General features: G+C 23.8%; 2 protein-coding genes and 1 long non-coding RNA gene across 7 annotated transcripts; 2 read left to right on the forward strand and 1 right to left on the reverse strand.

Moving 5' to 3' along the window:
• Window positions 1-1,234: 1,234 nt before the first annotated feature.
• On the reverse strand, window positions 1,235-13,149 carry LOC127283094 (serine/arginine repetitive matrix protein 2). 5 transcript variants are annotated; one of them, XM_051307769.1, is made up of 14 exons: window positions 12,622-13,149; window positions 10,915-11,013; window positions 10,154-10,290; window positions 9,923-10,049; window positions 9,707-9,836; window positions 9,354-9,596; window positions 8,963-9,276; window positions 8,594-8,722; window positions 6,790-8,375; window positions 6,313-6,711; window positions 5,918-6,055; window positions 5,263-5,451; window positions 4,914-5,059; window positions 1,235-4,815 (listed from the first exon to the last, which is right to left on the reverse strand). In XM_051307769.1, exons 2-14 carry the CDS (start codon window positions 10,981-10,983, stop codon window positions 4,679-4,681), a joined length of 3,744 nt encoding a protein of 1,247 aa, XP_051163726.1. In that variant the 5' UTR covers window positions 10,984-11,013; window positions 12,622-13,149; the 3' UTR covers window positions 1,235-4,678. The 5 variants fall into 5 exon arrangements, with proteins under 5 accessions (XP_051163726.1, XP_051163723.1, XP_051163724.1 ...); XM_051307766.1 differs by having other exon boundaries at window positions 10,154-10,308; XM_051307767.1 differs by having other exon boundaries at window positions 12,512-13,149.
• LOC127283095 (uncharacterized) lies at window positions 12,201-12,817 on the forward strand. The gene is made up of 2 exons (XR_007843299.1): window positions 12,201-12,384; window positions 12,501-12,817. It is a non-coding gene; the product is annotated as an uncharacterized LOC127283095 (long non-coding RNA).
• A 490-nt stretch (window positions 13,150-13,639) lies between the features above and the next one.
• Window positions 13,640-18,793, forward strand: LOC127283098 (uncharacterized). Its single transcript, XM_051307777.1, has 14 exons — window positions 13,640-13,771; window positions 14,253-14,362; window positions 14,457-14,615; window positions 14,787-15,083; window positions 15,170-15,358; window positions 15,436-15,762; window positions 15,839-16,139; window positions 16,209-16,399; window positions 16,470-16,703; window positions 16,785-17,095; window positions 17,172-17,523; window positions 17,605-17,892; window positions 17,974-18,134; window positions 18,253-18,793. The coding sequence occupies exons 2-14, from the start codon at window positions 14,267-14,269 to the stop codon at window positions 18,302-18,304; spliced, it is 2,958 nt and encodes a 985-aa protein (XP_051163734.1). The 5' UTR covers window positions 13,640-13,771; window positions 14,253-14,266; the 3' UTR covers window positions 18,305-18,793.

An 18,793-nucleotide genomic window follows, 5' to 3' on the forward strand; every position in this document is an offset into this window, starting at 1 on the left:
ATACCAAAAGAGAACGTGTTCAAAATTTCTAAAAAGATTTGTTTTGTTATTCGAGAAGAAATTCAGAATGTTTCAAATTTTATAATACTTTTATTTTTATGAGAACGCGAAGAAAAAGTTTTTTTTCTTGAAAAAAATGTAATATTTAGAAACTTTATGAATAATAAATTTTTATTATTATTAATTTATTTACTTCTTTCCATTTAGAATTTCAAAAAATTAATTATTTCTAGTTATTTTCAAAAAAATTTAACATTAAATTAAGGATCAATTCTTCAATGTGAAATTTCTTTCATTCATATAGAAAAGTATATAAAAGAATCACTCAAGGGAGAAAAATTCCTTTTGCCACAATAACAATGCTGCATTTTTTTTCTACCAAACAAAGAACTGAATAATTTTTCAAAAATTTACACATTTATATAAAAGAAGCGTGTATTGTGGACTATTATTGAAAAAAATAGAAAAAAAAAATCATGTTGTGTTCTATTATTCGTTTTCATTGCTCTAGGTATATTATATAAATAATATAGAATAAAAAATATATAATACAAATTGAAAGAAAGAAAATTTTTCTTTTTTTTTTTTTGTTTTAAACATATCAAAAATTGTACCTGATTAAGAAGATATTGCAAAATTTCCTCCCTTTGTTTGAGTGGATGTCACGAAAATTGCCTTATCACAAGTTTGCGATGGAATTCCAAACGTGTCCTGATTCATCTGATGAGCTCAGAAAACTCTGTCATCATATTCTGTAAGAAAATCGAAAAGATAACATTTTTTTTTAATAGCGTTTAATAAATATATGTAAAAATATACCTTCAATTTTGTGGTTGCATTCATCAAGAATTTCTTTACGATGGCATCGAAGATTGTGTCGATGGAACTGATGAAAATAAAAATATTTGCGAAGCAATCAATTACATTGGAGTGGCATGCAAAAAATTCTATATAAATTCACAGGAGAAATTGGTTTAGCATCTGGTAACAATAAAAAAAAAAAAATTAAAATTATTTCGAATAAATTTCTTCGAATATAATTTTTCTTAATTAATTATTGTGTTTATAATTTAATTGTCAATAAAGAAAATATATAATAATACTTCTAAATAAATACCTACCTCCGTTAAAATTTATTTTATCGAAATTTAATGAGTTGATTATAATTATTATTAACAACCTACATAAATCCTGTAAAAATTCAAAATTAAAAGAAATTAATAATCTTCCTTTATTACATTTTTCCACTTCTTTATTGGGCGTCCGATACATATTAACGAATACAATTCTTTTGAAATACATGCTTCAGTACTAAAGCGTGATTTAGAATTCTTAAAATCTATTTATACAATAAAATCTAAATTTTCGCTTTTCATAAATGTTGTTAAATTATTATTGTTACATATATATTCCTGAAACGTGTCTTTCGAAAAAAAATCGATTCTTTTCTTGGTAATAGTGCCCTATATAAATATATATATATAAATATTTATATATATATATACTTACTTCCAACATACAATTTATAAAGTATAGCATCATTCATTTATCACATATCAAAATTATATTACATCGTAGTTATGATTTCCTGATAAACTGAATATTTTACAATAAATTCGATATTATTCAATAATAATAATTCATGTTACATGAAAGTACAACTAGCCGCGATTTTATTATCAAATTAATGTATTAACCAATTAATTTATTAATAAATTAATTAAATAACTAATTAATCGTAAGAAATAATCAAATAATTTTAATAAATGTGATTTTTTTTTAATATTTTAAATAACGATTTTTAAAATTAAATATCTCATAAATTAAAACTATTTTCAATTTTTATTTGAATCAAAAAAAATCGTGGCTAGCTATAATTTCATGTTTGAGAGAACTTTTTTTACGAACATACAAAGAGTATGTGACACAATATAAAAAAAAATATATCTATCTTTCTTTTTTAATTAAAGTCGAAAATTATATAGAATAAAGTATGAAATAAAAGCACCAATTCGTTCTTAAAAATGTCTTTACACACAATATTAAAAGCTGTACAAATATAATGAGGTGTAAAAAACTGTTTTCATTTTCATTTAAAAAAAAAAAAAAAAAAATATTCCCCAAAAAAAGACAACTCTTTTGCTTTATTTCATCCTTTACTCGTATAACCAACATTTTTATGCGCAGCATAATAATTGAAATTGTTTCCAATTTTTTCCATTAGTATTTTTTTGTTTTGCTTTTTGTTCGATTGGTTTCGTTCAAAAAAAAAATTTTTTTTTTTTTTTTACTTCTTTATAATCTATTTTTAGAGCGAGTCATGCAATTTCCTTAGTGAACTTATTTATACTATACTATTCTTTACATTATCTTTAATATAGTAAATTATAAATTATAATAGTAGAAAATCGGTGAAGACATAAAAAAAATTTTTTAATTCAAATTTTCAAAATAATTCACCTGTAAGAAAATTTAAAAAGATAATAATAGTAATTTAATAACTATTGAAAGTAAATTATCTTATAAGATATTCAAACAGATTGATTGACAAAAATGCTTTTTTTTAGTAAAAAAAAAAAATGAACAACTCATTTTTTTCTGTAAAATATTTTCAAACACCGATAATCTACATTTTTTTTATTTTTCTCTTTCACCCATATGCACAAACACTCTCTCACTTTCTCTCTCACTACTCGAAATACTAAACTTATTGATATTATCTTAATTAATTGATTATATTTATATATTTATAAAATTAAACACGCCAGACAATCCATAAATTTAGGTCAATTGTTAATTATAACAAAGGCAACTGATTGATCACAATAAAAGACATATTGAAACGTATATAAGAGACTTCATGGAAAATTAATTCCCTTTTTTTTTAAAAAAAAATTTCTTTACACAGAAAAGAAATATTTAAATAGAATTCAGTATTTACTTAATAATTAGAGGATTTTTACTTCTTAATCAACTTCTGGCTTTTAAGCGTGACTAATATTGACCTAATGTATATAATATATATATAAAATTAAGTTAGCACATTAACTGCCACATAATAACTTACATATATATATATATATAATTATAAATTTCGAATAAAGAATAAAAAAAAAAATGAAACAAAATATAAAATTACATATTTTTTTTTTTTAGATTTTTCTTTTGACTGTTATTCATAAGAAGTTAATTTCTTTTTTTAAACATGCATTATTTTAAGATTATATTACTAAATCATATATTTATTTTAATTGAATTTTTTTTTTAATATTTCATAAATTTGAATTAAAAGTTTATGAATTTATTATGTTAGTATATTTTTTTTCTCTTTTTGTATCAAAAAAATCAATTATATATTTTTTGACAATATTTTTTTGAAAATAGAACCTGGCAATTAACGCGATAACATTTACAAATGATTTGAATATAAATTCAAATCCATTGTGCAGTCTATGGGAATTCGAAATACCTAAATTGTTGTTGTTTCTTTATTTTGCATTATTTCACACACCTATTTCTCTCGGTAAATATATTTCTAAAAAGTTTAGTTCAATTATTTTTTCTTGACAGTAAAAAGCGTAAAAAGTATTTTAATTATTATTATTATTTTTTTTTTTTTATTAAAAAAGTGATGATGTAAATTCTCAATCTAATACATAAAAAAATATTACATTGCCTGCCATTACTTTAAAAAAAAATAATAATAGCACTGCATGTATTATTTTATTTAAATGTAATGAATTTTCCAAATTTTTGGCTTTTTAGATTATCTTTATCTTATTTTTATCATTATTATTATTATAATCATTAGCAATCAATATCATCATTATTATTATTATCATAATTATCATAATCACTATCATCCCTATTATTATTAACATTATCATTATTATCAACATTATAATCATCACAAAAGCTGTCAATAATAAAGCTATAAGAATAATCGAAAAAAACTGTTTGACAAATTATTTTTCTGCATAATTGACAAATAGTTAAGAAATATAAAAATCTGGTAACCCTTTTGACTTGGAATTTGAAAAAAAAATCTCAACGTTTCATCATTCAAGCGTTAGTTAATAGGAACAATTTTCTGTTTTACATCACGAGGTTTATTTTTTATTTTTTTTTTTTTACTTAAAATCATTAGATTATGTTAATTGTTATCATCATTATCAGTACAATATTGAGTAATCGCAACCATATTTTTTTCATAATCATCGAGAAATTCAATTTGATTTTTAAAAATTCTCAAGATATTAAATAGGTTTTGAAAACAAATTATCAAAATTAATTAAATTGATTTAATTTAATTTAAAAGTCTTCAAGAGATTTAAACTTTTTTTTTCTAACTAATCATTGTCTCGAGTGAAGGAGTATATTTTTTCAATGCAATATTAATAAATATAGTATAACTTGAGCTGTATTGTTAACTACATTATCACCTCGAAAGGTTATTGGCGAGAGTTTTGTATCGAAAAAAAAATTATTGAGATAGGTGTGTGCATTTTAATAAAGTACCATTATATTATAATTAGTAGGAAAAATGTAATCCTACCGATGATTTTTCATTTTTAATATAATATTTTTAAAAAAATTCATTCTTCCTCATCAAATTTCATGGCATCAACAATACTAATAATTGTTAAATTATATTTATAACTAATATACAGTACGTGTGTCAAACCTTTCGTTTACGAAGTTTTGCTTGAGCTTCTTTTAGTAGCAAATCAAAAGTGTGATCATCTCCTCCTCCTCCACCTCCACCACCTCCTTTTAACATATTTCTACCACCGTATGAATTACCTGGCGCTCCATCTAAAAAATAATTTTTTTTATTATTATTATATTATTATTAATATTATTCAATATCATTATTTTAATAATTTGAAATATTAAATAATAATTTAACTTACCGAGATCAGCGTATTTTACTTTGCAGAACGCTCGACGTCCACCAAAACATAAATCGTATCGAGGTAAAGAAGGATTTTCATTACCGCGTTCAACAGCTTTGTAAGCGTCGCTTTTATAAGCGAATGTAACAAAACCATAATTGTCTCTGCAAAAATATGTCAAACTTAAAAAATACAATAAAAAAATATATTTTTCAAAAAATAATTAAATATAAACATATCTAATTATAATAATTATAATAATTTATAATAATCTCATCATATCAAATAAATTTTATTATTAAATCTTAATCTTTGTTTTTTAAATAAAATTTTTTACAAAAAAAAAAATAACGAATAAAAATCTCACCCATGCTCTCGGAAATGGACACTGATATCAACAACAGGACCAAAAGTTTCGAATCTTCTTCTCAAGTCAGCTTTCGTTATTCCCTCCTCGAGTCTTCCAACGTAAATTACTCTTCGCTCCTCAACTTGTCTTTGCTTTTCTCTATCATACCAACCATCGTATGGTCTTCTATACGAACGAGAAGTAGATCTAGAAAAATATATTTATTTTCAAAAATTTGTCTCCTTATAAAAGTGTCAGAAAAGAAATACAAATCTCAACAAAATAAATCTTTGTTAATAAATTGTTAATTACTGATAACAACTTTTATTAATCTTCGCTATTTGTATTAACATTGGTGAACCTATTAAACATTTATGTTTACAGATAAATTTTTCGTCTCCATGTCAAAATTCATTCAATTTAAATTAATTTTCCATATAAAAATAAACTTCACAACAATATTCTAACAAAAAATAATTTTACAACAATTATAAATTAATTTTATCAGTTAGTTATATTAGTTTAATTAAATAAAACATTAAAAAAATATATATGAATATTAAAATTAATTTAAATGAATGAGAAAAATATATTAGAAACAAAAAATATTGCTTTTTAATAAGGAATTTTTTTTTTTTTTTTTTTTTTTGCAACTGTAAACATATTGTTTTACCTCCTCGAATTTCTGTTGTCGTTACTACTACCAGAGGAGCGACGCCTGCTCCTATCATAACTTCGTTTCCGCTCGCGGTTTTCCCATCTTCGTCGACCTGACCATCTACTCCTTGTGAAAATAGAGCGAGACGACAACCTATAATCACGCGATATCTCCGAAACTTAAATCCCTCGATCAAAAAAAATCCGATAAAAAAATACACACACTTTTTTAAATTTCACCACATACCTTTAAAAAAAAAAAAAAATTTCAAAATAATCGCGCACCTCTACTAAATTTTTAGTTGATTCAAAACTCACCTATATATATAATTTAAAATATTCAAATCTCAAGGAAAAAAATTAATTTTTAAAATAAATTTCGAAATAATAAAAATAAAAATTATTATATACCTTGAGCAACTGGAGAATCGTGACGATGATCGTGATCTGGATCTTGATCTCAGTCTTGATTTTGATCTCGATCTTGATCTTGATATCGATCTTGAACGGGAGAATCTCGGTGAACGTGAACGTGATCGCGATGATCTTGTTCTAAAACTAGATGATGATTTTGTATATGATCGTGATGACCAACTGCTACTTGAACTAACTGAACTGCGACGATGACTTATTCGTCGACGACGTTCTGGTGTTCGTCGACATGATCGACTTTTACTTCGGCTACGATTTCGATTTCTATTTCTACTTCTTATTCGACTTCTACTTCGACTTCGGCTACGTGATAACGATCGACTTGATTCTGATGATCCTCTTCTTCTGTAATTTCTCACTTTTTTACTCGTTCGAATTCTGTAATTTATTTTTCAAATTTGTAATTTATACGTATATATATATTTAATATTATTTAAATTGAAAAAAAAAATTTACCTTTCATCAATATCCTTGGCTGAATTATTCGATTCATTATTTGAACAATTGGAAGAACTGATTTTTTTATTTGTTTTTTCAATGGATTTACTTGATTCATCTGATTTACCTTTAATTAAAAGATTCTCAGGTGATTTAGTTGAATTTTGCTCAACTATTCGTTTATTTTCAATTGGTGATTTATTTTCCAGTTTATTTTCAATTCCTTTATTCTCAACTAAAAGTTTATTATCAATTTTTCTCTTATTCTCTATTGTCGATTTACTTTCAATACGTTCTTTATTTTCAATTGAGGTATTATCACGCTTATCTATTGGTTTATTTTCAATTTTTCGCTTATTTTCAATCAATGTTTTACCTTCAATTTGACGACGATTATCATTTGATTTTGATTCAATTTGTTTATCAAATGATCGTTTATTATCAATTCCTCGAATACTAACACTACTATTAGTACTACTACTACTATTTGTCATTAATCGTTTATCAATTAATCGTTTTCCATCTGTTGATCTTTCAATTTTCTTAGAAATCACTGGCGCAGAATCGAAATTTGATCTTGGAATTTGATTGAAAACAGTTTCATTTGTTTGAACTGATGCGTCGCGAACGGCGGGTTTTGTATCGACTTTTATTTCTTCAATTTCTGATTTTGGTTTTAAAATTGATACAATTTCCCTCTCGGACCAAATGACATTATCGTGATCAGTTTGAATTGGATCAGTAGTGGTTGACGCGTGATAAATATAAACCAATGTCATTGGTTGAATTGGTGAATTCGTACGACTATTGTCGCTACGATTTTGTTCACGTCTACTTCTATATTCGGCGAGATTTAATTTTTTACGTTGTGGCAATAGTGGTTTCTTTTCATTCTCCTGTAATGAATCAATTGATTGTGTTTGAACAATTATATTTTGTACTTCATTATTTAAACTATTTGTAGTTGTCACAATACTCTCATTTGATTTATTGCAAACGAGAGTTTGAACCGTTTGTGATGATGATGATGATGATGATGACGACGATGATGATGATGGTGGTGGTGGTTTTTTGAGTACAGAAATCATTTTTTGTGGGCCCTCAATTGATTTTGTTTTTGTGATAACTCCTCCTTTACGTGTTTGAAGAATACTTGTTGTCACGGCGGGTCTTACTTTCATTTCCGTAAATTGTTTCTTCACTGTTGTGGTAATTGTTGATGTGGTTTTATTTTCTTTGATTGGTGACACTTTATTGTCAACAATTTGTGTAATTTCAACTTTCTTTAGGGAAAATTGTTTTTTCTTCACTTTTTCCGTGGACAATTCTTTAGAATCAATTTTTTCTTCTCTTGTATTATTATTCTGTCTTGGCGATTCTAAAATATTATTTTTCTTCATCTCATTATTGTCAATTGAAAGAACGCTATTTAATTTATCGTTTATTATTTGACGTGTTGATTCAATTTTTGCAATTTTTTTCGTTATCTTTTTCACTTTTGGTTTAGAGGAAGTTTTACTCTTTGAATTTATTGTATTGCCATTACTGCAATAATCGTGATCCAATTGAACTGATCCTTCCAAAGTATTATCTTTGTTTGACACCTGTTTAAATAGAAAATTTCATTTAATTTCAATGTTAAATGAAATTTTTTAAAAAATTTTTATTTATTTTTTTGGAGCTGAATTTTAGTTTTAAAATTGTTGTTACTTTTACTGAATTGTTACTTTATAAGGTGTATTCCTTTCCTTTATTTTGATGAAAAAATATTTTTTCCATTAATTAACAAAAAAAAAAAATGTTTTAAAAATAAGTAACTTACTATTTTCAGTTGTTTATTCCGGGAGTTTGTGGCGTCTGAATTCTGCATTTTTGTTCCTTTGCAACGAACGCCAGGTTTCTTCTCTGGCAATGCTGGTATGACTGATATAGGTTTCTTGCGATTTGAAGCCTGTTATATAAGAACTTTGATTCTCAATTCCGTTTCAAGCATTCAAATTATTTCCAAACAGGAATTGGACAGTTTTTTTTAAACTCAAATTTTTTCAAGAGCAAATAAAATTAAATTTTCAAGAAATTAATTAAAAAAAGAAATATAATTTAAATTTTAAATAATATTAAATAAATAAAATTATTATTAATTCTTTTGATATTATTGTTCAATTATTTTTTATTTCAAAATTATATTTACCTGTATCCTGTCAATAACTTCTTTGGGAAGTGTTTTTTTGACATCACGCTGAAGATTTTCTTGAATTTTCGCTGATTTCTTTGGGACATTCTCGTTGACTTTTATTGTCGTTTTCTTCTCAGATTTTCGTTTCTTTGTGGGAGGAAGTTCAATAGCATCTTCTTTAATATTCAAAATTTCTCTTTTCTTCTTTTTCTTCATTTCTTCTTGGCACAATTCTTTAGTATCATTTATCATTGATAAAGAAGATTCTGGTACTATTTCAGAAGCCTCAAATTGTTCAAGAAGATCAGTGACATCACCAGCTTCCAAAACTGAAGAAATTTTTACAAAATTATAAAATTATAATTCACTCAACAATTATAAATTTATTAATAATTTTAGAAATTACCTGACGATGTTTCTATTAAATCTATATCATCCAAAAACCAATTATCATCACCTAAATCTTCGGCATAATTAATTTCCTTTTTTACTTCAGTTTTAATTTTCTGTTTGCCTAAATTTTTTCGTGTTCTTTTACTTTTATTTGTCTCTTCATTAATCTCTTCAATGGGACAATCAAGAGCACTACTGCTACTACTTGCCTCTAAATCATTGACTAAATTTAAAGATGTCTTTAAACTTTTATCATCTAAGTTTAAAAAAAAAAATTGTAAATTAATTATTATCTAATTGATAAATATTTTAATAAATATTTTAAATAAAAATTTATAAATTTCTTTTTACATAATATATTCCTACCAAGAATCTTTTTTTCCGATTTTGATGGAGGATGAAAATCATCATCAAATATGTTTTCGGGTAGAACAGGATATCTTGATGTAGGACGATCAATGTCCAACGAATTCATTCGTTCCTCAAATTCACATGTCTGCCAATTAATATATAAAAAAAAATTTTAAATATTGAAAAAAATATTATGTATATTTTTTTCACTTTGTTTGAGTTAAAACTGACCTCTAAAAAGCCCAAATGCTCTTGCCAATCATTGAGAACTTTAGCAAAATCTTCGCTTAAACTCTCCATTTTTGGATAGACTGAAGCAACTCCAGAAACTGGTAATACAGCCATATCACCATTGAGTCTAGGTGGAAAAATTAGTATTTTATTAGAAAACAATTTTTTTTTAATTATACATTTAAATTATTTTTATTTTTAATTTTAATTATTTAAAAAAAAAAAACTTACTCCTGTTCCGATCCCCAGGACAAACCACTTGTGTCCAATTGATTTTCCATGTAATCAAAATCGCTCTCAACAACTTTAAGTAAAGAGCCTTCTTCACATAATGGAGTTGGAAGTGGATTTGGCATCACATAATCATTCTGTAAAAACAGCTCGAACTACCAAGTTGTTCGTAAAACGTAAAGATTAAAACCAAGTATATAAACACAAAACTAAATAATAATAATAAAATAATAATAAATGCATTCAAATATAAAATTTAGAATTAAAACCCAAAAAAATATATATACAAAATGTAAAATAAATAATAAAACAAATATTAAAAATTCTAAATATCGAAATAAACAAAACTTTTATTTATGCTTCTTATAAGAATTAAAATCTAATAGCACAATAATATTATTAAATATTTAAATAATGTTATTTATTCTTTAAATTATGTTTTTTATTTGTGATAAAATTCATTCGCAAACATAAATATAATTTACACAACTAATTTGCATAACTAAATAATATAATATTTAAATTCACTAACACAACAGGTAAAAAATTAATCAGAATGATAAATACCAAAAAAAATAATTTTAATTTTAAAATGTAAAAATATTTTAAAAATATATATTTTTTTAAAATATAGAACAATGACAATAAGTAATTAATTAGTAGTAAGAATTTCCAAACTTTCAAAACAATTAAATTTAATTAAAATTAAATTAATAAAAAATTAATTCGTATGAAAAAAAAATTGAAATAATATTAATTACCTGCTCCATAATCGATAAAGATGGATAGCGTTGCTGCTCATCACGCATATTTAAATAATCAGTCTCCATCTTTAATTGTTATAACAATAACTTTTTAATCTAAAATAAAACAAAATACATTTTAGATATTGACAAAATTTTAATAAATCGATTTTTAAAAAATTCTTGTATGAAATATATACTCAAATAAAATTCAATTATTATTTTAATTTAAAAAAAAAAATAATTTTATCTAATGAAAATTTTAATTATTGGTATTTACAAACAATAATAGTGTGAAAATATTTCTTTTTTATTTGCCAATTTTAAAAAATAGAAATTCCTTTCTTTAAAGAAATATTAAAAATTTTAAATTCATAAAGTATAAAAAGTAATTTCTTTTTTTATTTAAAGAGATAAAAAAAATGATTATTTAATAAAGAATCATGAGGGAAATAATAATATAATTAATTTTGTACGAGAATTGGTAAAAATGGTTTTCCCTAAATTGTTCGACTTGTTAAAAATGGTAATTCCTACAATTTCACCTAAGCAGGTACACGGTCTACGGATGCAAATTTACAGAAAGGTATCAAACAAAAGTGATATTTTACTTTAAAAGCCACGCCCCTTTAAGCTTAACATAAAAGAATTAAGGTAACATTATGAATAGGACATAGAGTCATTTCTCTTTTATAAATTACAGGGATACTATTTAGTGCTAAAAGAGATAAGGGAAAATGAGTTTTGAAACTTTTCAGAGAAAATACCAAGTATCTCTAAAGAATAGCAAATAAACAAGTATGGAAAATTTATAAGAATTTTGTTAGATGAAGAAAAAATTTTTGGCAAATTATAATTTTAACTTTTCATAATAATTAAAATGTAATTAAATTTTACATTTACCTTTAAACTTTTTCAATTTAATGCTAATTAGAATTTAATTATAGGAATTTAACATCATTATTACAGGAATTCCTTTTGAGAAAAAAAAACTAATTGTTTACAATATTAATCCTGAATAAAATATTGATTATTAAACAAAAATTTTAAAATAAACAATAATAAATTATTATAAAAGTCCCTTCAAATACGTAAAGCATAAAAAAATTATAAACTAAGAAATTAATATGCAAAATAATTTTTCTAAAAATAGTTAAGAAAACAAATCAACAAGTAATGTCAATGCTAATAAGTGTTTACATTTTCGAATTTTATTGATAAATTACAAAGTATATGATATATGAAAATAATTGCATAAAAAAACCAATGAGAGCATGATTTCGTAATAATTAATAGAACTTGAATAGTGAAAATATTACAAATTTTTACGTCTTAATAATAAACAAAAGCAAAACAAGATTGTATTACAGTTGAAGAACAATCAGTTTAAAAAAATAATCAACAAATGCTAAAGAAACAAGAACAAGACTGGATTCTTGAAAGTAGAATAGCAAGCGCATGTGAAACTTTGAGGTTATGGTCACTCAAGTACCCAACAAGATTTTTAAATGTAATAATCAATATTAATTTAAATTAGTTTACAATCAAAAGTAAAGCAATAAATATTATATAAATATAAATTAATGTAAATTATTAATTTTTAGGAGCAACTCACCAAAAAAATGTTAATTAGTTCTCAGGAGGTTAACAAGCATGCTGACTGTACAGACCGTACAGACAATGGTACAGATATGTATCAATAAATATTATACACATGAAACTCACATTAAATCTCAAATGGAAACTGTTTTTCAATGAAAATCACTCGTAGACTGCCAAATAAACACAATATATACCTTATGTAACGATAGTAAGCCGAAAATTGTGATTTAATGTGTCGCTCACGTAGCACCCACACATATTGTTGCATACTATGAGGTTACATATAATTCTTATAACAATAATCCAACTTGAAAAAAGATTCACCAATTGAGAAACTATTATTGTATATCTTTAGTTATGCACTTTGTTAACGACATGTCAAACTACACACTTGTCTCCAAATAAAAGCGTTATTTTTATACACGTGTTTCCGTGTCACTACATTATTGCATTGCCAACATCGTCTTTCAAAAAACGCACATTCACTTAATCCATAGAAAATTGTACTGACAAATTCACTTGGAACATTTACTTTTCAAAAAAATATGCAATTTCAAAACAATAAAATATAAATTTTCGCCACATAACACTTTCCCGGTTGGTCTTCATGGACCCGACATTTATCCGGTTTTAACCACTGAACAAATATATTTCGAGATGACCATCCTCAATTGTCATCATGGTCATCATTGTCAAGAAAACTTATTAGCCAATCAGATCTTACTTTCATTTTTCTAATTCGAGTTCCTTGAAGTTCCGCCCATTTTTGCAATATTTCAAAGATGTCATCATTTAATCAAATATTAAAAATAATTATATTAAAAATTATTAACTTAATTAATTATAATTTCTTTTAAAAATTATTAAATAATCTGTTTTATTATTATTTTGAAAAACGAAAGAAAAACTTCCAGTGCGCAGATTGGATACGATTTGGCGCTTAAATTTAAATATCCAACGTTTGATATGAATAAATAATAACTAATGATATTTCCAATAAAACAAAAATTAAAACTTCAATTTACTTATGTAAATTTTGATTTTTGTAATTATTTATTAATTGAAGATTAGCGGTGTTAAATTGTTTTTATTTTAATAAATAAATAAAGCACGCATGCGTGAGTTTCTACCGCGAAACATCGCAAAATCAACACAAAATCAATATGGCTTCCGAATTGATAGGCCGGTAAATAATTATTCTGGATATTAAAATCTTTTTGAATTTTCATTAATATCGTGACACTCAAAGCAGCATGATTATACACTGATTCAGGTAAATTATTATTTATAATTCATCATTTGTATTTAATTTTAGAAAATCAGCGTCAAAGTATCTTTTTTTGTGACTATTTTTTTATTCTGTTTATAATAAAGAAAAATGTAAACACTGACTCATTATTTTGTTATTATAGTTATTTTTTAAAATTCTATTTAAATATATGTGTACAACGTAATTATATTTTATATTCATTGTTATAATTTTATTTTATCAATTTTTTTTTTATTGGAAATTAGAAATCATAATATCTTAACCTCAAAAAAAAATGGCGGTATCATTTTTTGCAAAAATAATTACGCTTTTTTATTTAAAAAAAAAATTTCAATTTTATTGTTTAGTATTGATTAATAGAATAGATTATTCTTTTTTTAGATAATTAATTTTTAAAAACATTTTTTTTAATATATCAATTTGTTTTTATTATTGTATTTAATTTTTATTAAAATTAATTCTTTTGTAATGTTATTTTTTTCAGGAAATATATGTATAATGAAAGAAAAACAAAAAATATTAACCATTATCTTGAAATTGCAAGATATCCTTGGAAATGAATATCCTGAAGTTCAAAATATTTTCAATAAATTGGTAATTATTTGGATAATTTTTTTTTAAATTGTAAAAATTTGATATTTTTGATATTCTTGTGCTATTTATTTTATTTTTTATTTTATTATTCTAGAAAGTAAAGAAAGATGTTAAACATGCGATTAAGTCAATAAAATCTATTAATGATATAAAAAATTTAATGAAACTTACTCGAGATGATAGAATTCTTCAAACACCAGAAGGAAGAGAATTATTGGTCTATTTGCTCTCAATTGATGAGGAATGGACAATGGTAACTAATTTAATTCTTATTGAAATATTAATTATTAATTAATTCGAAACAAAGTTCATTCATAATAGTTAAAATTTGAAATTGTTGAATTAACCAATTATTAAAATTTTTAATTATATATTTTCTATTATTTTATTATTTATTAATCATTATTTTATTTAAAATTTTTAGGGAATCTATAATAACATTCGAGCTTCATTGGAAACTGCGGATATTAATAGTGTGAAAATTTATGCAATAATATTAATGAATTCCTGGCAGAAAGCAATTGACAATAGAAAAATAATTGAGACATGTTTAGAAAATTTAATTTTTCACTCTCTACGTACCAATAGGGACATTAATGGAAGAGTGAAGCTGGGACAAAATTTGTTAATATTTCTCGAGTGCATTCATCTTCAAAAAAACAATACTATCAAACAAATTATGTGCAATAATTACTATAAATTTATTTGGACATATTTAGAGGTAATTTTATAATATTAATTTTTATCAATTTCTTAATAATTGAGTTTAAATGTGTTTTTAAATTAATTGTAATTTATTATTTTAAGGCTCCTGGATCCTGTGTAAGGTGTAATACAGCAGAAATTCTTTTTATAGCCTATCCAATGTATGTAACCAATGAATTTCGAAAAAATAAAAACGACTTAAAAAGTAATATATATTTAAGCAAGCAACACAAGGCAATAACTAATCTTCTGAGAGATTCGAATACAATTGTTTTATCTGTGGCTTTAAAGGTAAATAAAAAGAGTTTTATTTCAAAATTCACTGAAAATAATGTTAATTTAATGATTTAAAAATTTTTCCATTTCAGGGCATATTTCAAATTTTAGAAAAGTTTTGGACCACTGTACCAATAAAAATAATAAACGAATGGTTGTGCCTTGCTGTTGAATACACAAAAACTTCAAACATTCCAGAAATTAGAAAAAGTGTTATTATGGGTTTTAAAAGTCTTTTGAAAAATTCAAAAAGTCATTCAACTTTAGAGAAATTAATACCAAAATTACTAAACTCTTTATTCGATCCAAATATTGATGTTAAATTAGCGGTACTTGATCTCTTTCTGGAAATAGAAAATTGTACAAATATCTATATTTCAAATGCAGTGTCATTAGAAATTATTGTACATTGTCTAGAGGTGAGTTGATTTAATAGAAAAACAAAATCAAATTCTGTATTTTTTTTTTTAATTTTTTTTTTTTTATAAATTTTAGATGAATTCCCATACGGAAGTGGTGAATTCATTACACAAATTACTGTGGATAAGGATTTCTTTTGCGAAAATCAAGGGAAGAATTCTTAACGAAATAATAGATGCTGGTCAATTAAATATTAATCTATTTCGTGATTTTTTTTTACAATCAAAGGATATTATTTGCTATGAAAGTGCATTGGAAATTTTGGATTTATTATTACCGGAAATTGCGCGTTTAACAGAATCATTAACAGAAACGGAAGTTAATGAAAATTCGAGTGTTACAGAATTAAGTGTTAAAGTGAAAAAAAAAATTTGTGGCAAGTAATTGCATTAATTATTTTCTTTTTTTTTTCCTTTTTTATTTTATTTCAAGTTTTATTTTTCAGGAAATGCAAGTTCACATTTCACTAAATTAGATGTTAATAAATTAACATCAATTCATATTTTCATCGATGCAAGTGCACTTTTATATTTAGTAAATATGGAAAGTTTGATGAAAAATTTACATCAAATTTATGTAAAAGAATTAAATTTGAAAATCGTTGAAAAAATGCAAAACATTTTGGAAAAGTTTCAGGTAAGGTAAAATTGTAATTTTTCTTTTGTAATAAAAGTAATTAAAATAAAAGTTGGTTTTCTTTTTGTAGGATTCGGAATTAAGTGAATTGGCGATCATTTTTCTTTCCTTAATACCAAAAAAATTAATAAAAAATTTAGAAGAATATTTGGAAAAATTTAAAAAAAAATTATTACAGCAAAATGTGTCTGATAATATGATATTATCAATTATACATTTGCTATTTAAATGGGAAGAAGTCGATGATTTACTTGATTTATTACCATGTCTCGTGAAAGATGATGAAAATTTACATCTAAAACTTGTTAGTATAAAATTGTTCATTTTAATTAGAATATATTTTTTTAATTTACATATTTAAAATTAAAAGATACATTTCCTTTAGGATTCTTTCGTGAAAAGTTCATCAATGGATAGAGCTTTGGGTCTCAAAATATTAGAAATAATTATTGATAATAATTTTCTGTGCAATTTTCTACCAAAATATTATGAAAAATTTATTAATTTATGGGAAAATTTACATTTTATTGAAGACTGCATAGAAAGTCGTCTTGAAAATAATAATTTTCCCAATTTATTACCGGACAATGTTTTAAAATCAATTTTTAAACATTACTTGTCCCTTATTCCAATTCTTAATTCCGATAATTTTAAATCTGAAATTCATTTTTCGCGAATTATTATCTGGACACAAGAGTATGTATATTTTAATTCTTTTTTTTCGAATATGTATTTTTTTTCTTATTTTTTAATATAAATTTTTATTTTATAGAAAAATTCTTCCTCGCATATCAAATTTAACGGATCTTGAAGCAATAGGTTTGTTGATAAACTTGTTAAAATTTGTATTAAACACAAGCAATGATATGATAATTGAATTGAAAGCTTCGCCAAAATTATGTAGTAAAATTATAATTTTATACACCAAATGTCTAATGGAAAAATGTGGCATTATTTTTGTAAATTCCGCTCTAGTCACTGTGTTAGTTTTAATGAAATTTAGTTTGAAAATATTTAAAAATGATGAATCAGAAATATTAAAGACTCTTGTGCCGTCTCTTTTTGTCGCTGTAATGGTCACAATAACTAAATATCCTGTGGAGTTAGTAAAAACAAACACGAATGTAAGTTTATAAGAAAATATTCCTTTTTTTATACCTAATTAATTTTGAACAAATTCCAATTTTTTTTTTTTTGATTTTCAGAATTTGAAGACACTTACGAATTTGATCGAAAATATTTTCCCTCTATTGAGCCAATCATTAGATTTACGCATAAAATACATGACAATTATTTTTAATGCGGCTGTATTTTATCATAGTAAAGATTTGAAAAATCTTTTATCCAATGGACAAATTTTTTCACAAGAAAATATTCTCGATCAAGTGTTTTCCTTCATCACAGAGGAATTAATGAAAATTATTTTGTGCTTCGATGAATTTGACGATTTGTGTTTTAACATTTTGGATAAAACTTATTTCAAATACAAAGTTGTGAGTAAAATTTTTAATTATTAAAAAATACAACAATAATTGAGCATTTTAAATAATAATTTTAAAATTATAAATTATCAGTTGGATCAATTATCATTATTAATGATTATTCAACGTCTTATTGGGCAACGGAAAAAATCGACAATGAAAAATAAAAAACGAATGAAAACTGCAGTGCGTTCAATAAAAGAACAAATTGATAATTCATCTGAAATAATTGATTTCACTTCAGTTCACGATAAGTATGATTCAATTTAATAATTATGAAAATTTAAAATTTAATTAAACTTTCTATATTTGTGTAATTTATGTCAAAATTTATAGAACTTTATTTTTATTAAATGCTTTTTATATTTTCAGATTTATTAGTGATTCAAAAAAACAGATTCTCAAAGAGATGTTAAGTTCGTGATATTCCTGAAATTTCAAGTGAAAAAAAATGTTATTTGTTTAAAATTTGAAATTGTTAAAAAAACGAAATACTTCCACTAATGAGGAAGAGAAAAATGAGTTGAAAAAATGTTATAAAAACAAAAAAAAGAATTTTCTAAAAATTCTTGTATATATTTGTAAAAGTTCCACAATTGAAAATTATTGAATTTTTACTTTTGTATTGAATTTATTGTAGTATTATATAGTTATATATGTATATATTTAGTATATATGAAAGCAAAATAATCAAAAAAAATCTACGGATGTTAAAAATTTCATTTTTAAATATTGTTGAACTTGTTATTATATGGATATAATTTTTTTTTTTTTTCCATAATGAAAAATACTTTTCGTACTTTATTGTTTTACGTTGATTATTATTTAATGTGCTCGTCAGGAGACTAAAAAATTGGAAAATTTTAATATTTGTTATAATGAAGTTGAAAATAAATTTCAATGAGAGACCAAA

The sequence above is a fragment of the Leptopilina boulardi genome, unplaced genomic scaffold (assembly GCF_019393585.1).
Source record: "Leptopilina boulardi isolate dan_hultmark-lab unplaced genomic scaffold, ZJU_Lbou_2.1 LbouV2_305, whole genome shotgun sequence".
Classification (NCBI taxonomy): domain Eukaryota; kingdom Metazoa; phylum Arthropoda; class Insecta; order Hymenoptera; family Figitidae; genus Leptopilina; species Leptopilina boulardi.